Here is a 7,029-nt window from a genome sequence, read left to right as displayed (position 1 = left end):
GATGAGTTAGGGCTTATTTGCTATTTGAAAATAAACTGGTTTTTGGAAACTGCTATCTGTAGCTTCAGGTTTTGGGCTTATTTTCATCCAAAACTTTGAAATAAAGCTGATTTTGAGAGTTTACCAAATTGCAAAAACCCTCCAACTTTTTTTCATACCCACTTTTTTTTTTTTTTTTTTTTTAAAATCATCTCAATGCCAAACCAGGGCTGTATCTGGTCATTTTATATTTGAGCGCAGCTTCACTTTGCTTTGAGCTGTCTCAATTTTTGTGGGCTTTGTCTCAATTTCCTTAGGCTTTGTCTCACTTTATGGCGATTCTCATCTCAAATCCGAAATTCATGCTTTCTTCCACTCCAATAGTTGTTCCTAGCCGTGAGTTGTCCACCAGCCTCGACCACTCGACTCATCTTGTGTTTTCTCCATGGATCTCATTTGGAGACATGCTTTGGGTTTGGGTGGCTCTCAAAGTGTATTTAGCACTACTTGGTAAGATTATGGGAGCACTCATAGCGCGGGTGGTTTTCCACCCCTATTCTCCATTTCATCCAGTTGGTTTGTTGGGTCTTCTTCTAGATGGCGGCGGCTTCACGATGGTGGAGTGGCTACTTGGGTGGTGGTAGCTGGTCCCTCTTTTCAGATCGAGGGTTTTATGTTTTAGGGTGTTATGGGTTTTACTGTTGGGCTTTTCCCTTTGTATTTTATTTGGTTGTATTCTTGCTTGCTTGGTTGTTTTTGTTTGGTGGACTTTTCTAGCCTTGTATTAGCTTTTATCTAATGAATTTCACTTTGTTTGAAAAAAAAAAAGAAAAAAAAAAGACACTTCATGCTTCTGCTCGGTTCATAAAGAGTCATAATTAAAGAAAAAAGAAAATAAAATAAAAATGGGAGAAGAAATTGCCATACCTTCTTTATTGAATTGTTATGGGGATTTGACCTTTTTTTTTTATTTTTAAGAGGAAGAAAAGGAAAAGAAAAAGAAGCACAAAATAAAATGATTAGGATTGCCATGCCTTCATCATTAATTGAGTAATGCTAGAAAAATTAAATTTGTAGACCAAACAAAGTGTCCGTATAGATAAGATTTTTCCTTCTCCAAAGTGAGTATCTTGGTATTTTTTTCAGTGTAAATTAAGTTAGTAATTCCACAATTGTAATTAAAAATTAATTAACTCGAATACGTGGTGGGGTTGGATCTGCTTATAACTAGCGAGTTTCCACTACAATGCTCCTAAGTTTTAGTGGCACATTTTTACACCAATGCTACATACCACTCAGTTATATGGGTTCTTATACAAGATTTAACCTTTGTACATGTCCATTAGATTCTCTGCATGCAAGACCTAATCGTTAATTTTTCGGACTACTCAATGGTACATACCGAATAGACACCCTCGTCTCAAGAGAAAAAACACACCCTCGTCAATTAATTATTCAAACCAACAATGCATATGATTCAAAGAACAAACATAGTTCACTGATTTTATTTAAACTTAAGACATTCAGTCAAGGCTTTTGCCTCATAAAAAATCTTAATAATGTGAGGAATTATATTATTATTTAGCAGTGACTGCTATCTTCATCCCAGCAGCACAGTGGCCAGGAAAACCGCAGATGAAGTAGTTTTGTCCTTGCTGAATTTTGATTTCATCGTTTCCCGACGAGAAGAGTTTGTCGCCGACTGTGCATGTCCTGAAACCAATTTCATCTACGACTGCCACATTGTGGAATGCATTGTTGTATTTGAACACTGCAAATAAGATTTCATTGCAATCAAATTAGATACCAATTAATTAAATTAATGTAAGAACTAACAAAAAGAGTAATGTTAGGAATACGAGATTTTTATATTTTGGGCACTAACATGCCATATATACCTCCACAAGTTTTTCTTCGGCTCTCGATAGACTCTTTAAAAAATGAGACTCTATATAGACTTTCTGTCACCTCATTTTTTTTTGCACAATATTTTGTATTGTTGGCACGAGAATTGACGTTAAACTGTGGAGTGACAAAAAATCTATGAAAAATCCTATTTTTGAGAGAATCCACTTAGCTTTGATCCTTCAAATTTTATTTTTTCACTAAAATGTTTCTTTGGAAAACATTTGTTAACTTCTATTAAAATCAATGATGTAGCCTCATTTTTTTTCATCAATAATCTTTTGTTCATCGTGATTGTTGATCAATATATCTCAATACTTTTTATCCAAAGTACCGAATTTCCAACAAGTAAAAAAAATTTAGGGCTCATTTGATAACTTATTTCATTTTTTGTTTCAAATATTTATTTTGACATGGAAATATATAAATCACAGGGAATGAGACGGATAAAAAATAAGAGAGATGTAGAAGAAATATATAAGAAAAAACACATAAAATGAAACAAAAAATCATTTTCAGTTGGTTTCACTTCCAAAACTTTGTTTCCATTAGTACGTTTTTCTCATATCTCCATTGCTCTTTTTAATGTCCCATTTTTTTAATATACATTTCTCGTATGTTAACCAAAAAGTAAAAAACTAAAACTCAAAACTAAAATGGTATCAAACGAACACATACACATGATTTATAAATTGGCTGCAACTTAAATCATAAAACTTACCCAACGTATCATTGGCAGTAAAGTTCTTGCCATTAGGCCAGTCATGAACCTTTAAGTTCCAGCCATCACCCTCTCCAACGGTGAAGGTTTCGGCATGAGCAGTCTCACCGTGAAGCACCATGCACAACCCTATCGCTATCACTGCGGTAACAATTGCACTGCCTCTAACCTGGGTGGCCATTTTCTGGTTTTTCCTGGTCGAACAAGGGCGAGAGTAAAACTATATGGAACCTATGTGGTGGTTGGTCACGTTTTATACGAACTCAATCTGGGGTTTTTAATGTTTTACCATTTTTATAAAGATATGTTTTTCTTTTATTCAAATTTGTATTTAGAATATAGTTTTTTTATTTCCTAAGAGAGATAGAAATAGACTTATTTTTAATAAATAATAAAGATATGCATTTTCATAAAAATGGTAAAACTTTAAATACATTTTGACTAAGAAAATCAAAAGGTGACACTGGATCTAGACCAGCCACTTAAAGATGGTTAATTTAGATCACGATCATAATGCATTTCATTTCCCATTATTTACTTCTTCTTCCACACCCCCCCCCCCCCAAAAAAAAAGAAAGTAAATAATGAGAAATGCATTATGATCGTAATGCATAATTAGGTTATGAGAAATGCTAAAGGGACTCTTTAAAGTAGGATTTTTGTAGGCTCTCTGGAACCTCACAATTTAACGTCAATTTTTGTGCTAACATTATAAAACATTGTGACAAAACATGAGAAGGTAGAGATGTTGGAATATAAAAGGGAAAGTATTTTCAGGTTTGATTTAATTAGTGATTTTATATGATTTAATAAATGTTTTATATGATTTGATTTGGTCTAGGATTGTTTTGGTTTATTTTCTAGTATTGCTCCTTTGTTATCTTATAAATACCTCCTTGTGGAGAAGAATTGACACGTCTCGATCCCGATATTCCCCGAACACCATGATAGATACGTGATGGTCGACACCCGAAGGTGACGCAAGCCATTTAGAACGCATGAGAACAAGAATAAATATGACTTAAACATTTAAATGTAATTAATATATGAAAGGGAAACGTGTTCAGAGCATACAACTAATTAGAATACTAAAAAGAAATAATATAAAATTGAATGAATAAAAGAATGGGTCCTACACCAAGAGGACCCGAAGACGCTGATACGGAAGTGTCTTGACGTTGGGATCGTACGCCTTGAATCTAAATCAGATACTTCGCTACCGAAGAGCCACACAAACTAGCAAAGACATGAACGCCACAATATATGCACTTGTGGGGCTCTTGTCGTGGCTGGGAAAGCTACGGTTTCCTCGCTAGAATCTGGGTTTCCTTCCCGAGCCATTTCTCTAGTTGGAAAGAGGTGGAACTCACCGGTTTTGTCGACCTACGGTGGTGGTGATGAAAGTCCCGATGTCTGCACTTACAGAGGAGTTAGAGGGGAACGAGGAAGATCCGAGGATGGTATGGTCATCGAAGAGTAACCCACAGTAGTGATGTGGGTGGTGTTGCCATGTGTGTGTCTCTATGGGTTTTCGAAGAAGGGAAGAGAATGAGTGACAGAGAGAGTTGAGAAAAAAAAGGTGAGTTGAGAGACTTGGGGAGAGAGAGAGAGAGAGAGCGGGGATGAGTTAGGGTGGTGCCCTGTGGCAAACGGAGAGAGAAGGAGAATCTAAAAGCGAGGGTTCAGATTGGTTAAGGATAAGGGAACCAAATTGTAAAAATGAGTAAACCTTTAGGGGGAATGTAAAATTCACAATACGTTGGGGGTGGAGTTTTATAAGAATAGTATTGAAGTTGTATTTGAGAATTGTGAGATTGTAGAGAATTCTAAATTTTTCCTAAACCCTTTATTTTCAACTAGAGAATCCATGGAGAGTTTCACTTTTAAAATAATCTCCTTAACATTGAAAGGGTTAACGCATGGTTTTTCTACCTTGGTGCATAAAGTATCATAATAAATGTGGGTAGAAGCTACTGGAGGTAAAAATGCATCGGTAGGGAAGTGTTCCGCCTAGATGAGAGCACAGCGATTGACCATCTTCTGATTGTTAATACAATATATAATGACCTCTACTACAAATAGTACTACACTCTTGACCCTAGAAATTCATGGAGGGATTTAAGAAGTATTGCATTTGGCCTTGGAAGGAGTTCTTCGACTAATCCGACTTCCGCCTTTAGATTTCTTAGGTCTTTCATAGTGGGTTGGAAAAAATGAGTTTGATAACACTACTATAAGAATCAAATTCTTACAGTGAGTTGGAAAATATGAGTGCAATGAGAGTGATTCTTATTTTTAAGTTTTTTTTTTTTGTTTTAATTTCTTTTTTTAGTACATTGATAGTGTTACACTAGAGGAAGGAAGAGTTCGACTAAACCATACAATGGGCAACCTAATTTTGTATCAAAGTCGCCATCCACGAGATTCGAATCTAAAACCTCTCACTTCAAGATGAATATAAATATCACTAAACCGTAGTACTGAGTGACAGAGTTCTATATGTATTGAAATCATAAGTTTGATGCCTGTCCAATAAATGAGAGAAAGAAAAACAGTGACCAACCATAAAATACAAAAAGAAAAAGAAGATGTGTCTCACATTTAATTTAGGGTAAAGTACAAAAAATTATCTCAACCATTGGTGTCACGACACTTTCATACCTTATCTTTTAAAATTGACAATGTCATACATCATCTTACGAATTTGTGCCAATGTCAAACCTTCGTCAGTTTTTCTGTTACTTTTTTTGTTAAATGCTGACGTGGCCAGAAACAAGACCCATTTTTATTAAAAAAAATAATTAAATATTAAAAAAAAAGGGAATAAGCAATAAACCAAAAAAAACCCATCAACCCGTGTCCCCCCTCCCCAAAAACCTAGATCCCCTTCTCTGAGTTCTCCCCCACCCAACCCTTTCTCTCTCTCTTTCTCTCGCCTCTCTCTCTTCTCTCTCTCTGCAACTTGCATCCCTAAAATCCCAAAACCCAGAAACCATTCCCACCCGAGTCATCACCGCTGGCGAGCTCTCAATCCTCTGAGCCGACGATCGCCGATTAACCCCAGACCCTTCCCCGCCACTCCCGCTTGCGTTGGAGCTCCCCTTAAGTTGAAATTGTGTAGAGGCTTCACCCTCTCAGAACCCATCGCCATGGACTTCACCTCCACTATCTCCTCATCATCCGACCCGTCTATATACACCATTTATCGGAAACTCAGACCAAAGAGAGCCACTCTCAGATCACAACTCTCTTTTTGTTTCTCGCGCCTCCTCTGATTTTCTCGGAAAATCTTGGAATTTTCTGGGAAAAACGGAGAGTTTTTCTATTGGGATTGTTGTTGTCGAGGTTGTGGCTAAAGTTAGGGTTTGGGGGCGATTGGGGGTCGTGGCTATCATCGCTGGAGTCAACGATAGAGGTAGGGTTGTTGTCGGTGGGATCGGAGAGAAAGGTTGGGGAGGGACGGGTGGGAAGAATTTTTGGGTTTTTGGGATTTTAGGGATGCAGGTTGCAGGGAGAGAGAAGAGAGTGAGACGAGAGAGAGAGAGAGAGAGAGGAGATAAAGGGTTGGGTGGGAGAGAACTTAGATAAAGGGATTTGGATTTTTGGGGAGGGGGACACGAGTTGATGGGTTTTTTTTGGTTTTTTGTTTTTTTGTTTTTTTTTAAAATTTTAAATATTTAATTAATTTTTTTAATAAAAAATGGGTCTCGTCTCTGACCATGTTAGCATTTAACAGAAAAAGTAACAGAAAAACTGACGGATGTCTGACATTAGCACAAATTCGTAAGATGAGGTATGACATTGTCAATTTTAAAAGATGAGGTATGAAATGTCGTGACATCAATAGTTAAGATAATTTTTTATACTTTACCCTTTAATTTATAAAACTGATTGCTATTAAACTCATACCACTGTGTCAATAGTAATATCAAACAAGCCCATGTTGCTTGTTTCTTATACGTAGATATCAAACTCACATAAGTTACTGCAAAGGGCTAGAGTGTGCCAGTTTTATCCTTAAGTGTTAGCTTTTGGTTTCTCACTTAATCTCCCTACATTGAGTGTCAAAATGAATATTTTTCATCTTTTCCGTCCAATTAAACAAATGTAAAATGCACATTATAAGGCATTTTGCATTTGTGGTTGGAAATGTTCAATATTCGATGCAAATATACAGTAGGTAAAAGAAAAAGAGTTTGAACTCATTACGCAATGAGTTGAATAGACATAACTTCAAAGTTTTATTTTTAATGTGTTGAAAATACGGACCGATTACATCAAGTGTCATTATAGAAGTAATTGAAATTTTTTTTTTCAAATCTACAGTCATTTATATATTGATACTTGATGTATTAGTTTGCCTTGTCGACGCACTAAAAAATATCTCGAGGCTCTTAAGTGGAAAGCGGCAAAGCATATCATGC

The 7,029-nt window shown here is 36.2% G+C and overlaps 1 protein-coding gene across 1 annotated transcript; it reads right to left on the bottom strand.

Annotated features, from left to right (window-relative positions):
* Positions 1-1,556: 1,556 nt before the first annotated feature.
* On the bottom strand, positions 1,557-2,786 carry LOC137733749 (basic blue protein-like). Its single transcript, XM_068472929.1, has 2 exons — positions 2,606-2,786; positions 1,557-1,750 (listed from the first exon to the last, which is right to left on the bottom strand). The coding sequence occupies exons 1-2, from the start codon at positions 2,784-2,786 to the stop codon at positions 1,557-1,559; spliced, it is 375 nt and encodes a 124-aa protein (XP_068329030.1).
* Positions 2,787-7,029: the final 4,243 nt, after the last annotated feature.

This window comes from Pyrus communis, chromosome 1 (genome assembly GCF_963583255.1).
Source record: "Pyrus communis chromosome 1, drPyrComm1.1, whole genome shotgun sequence".
Classification (NCBI taxonomy): domain Eukaryota; kingdom Viridiplantae; phylum Streptophyta; class Magnoliopsida; order Rosales; family Rosaceae; genus Pyrus; species Pyrus communis.
This window is presented reverse-complemented; position numbering and strand designations above follow the sequence as displayed.

Excerpts from the sequence above, each read along its gene's own strand:
- LOC137733749 (XM_068472929.1), bottom strand. The coding sequence starts at position 2,786 with ATGGCCACCCAGGTTAGAGGCAGTGCAATTGTTACCGCAGTGATAGCG. Across the intron at positions 1,751-2,605 it reads TACTGCCAATGATACGTTGG|TGTTCAAATACAACAATGCA; the intron begins GTAAGTTTTATG and ends TCTTATTTGCAG.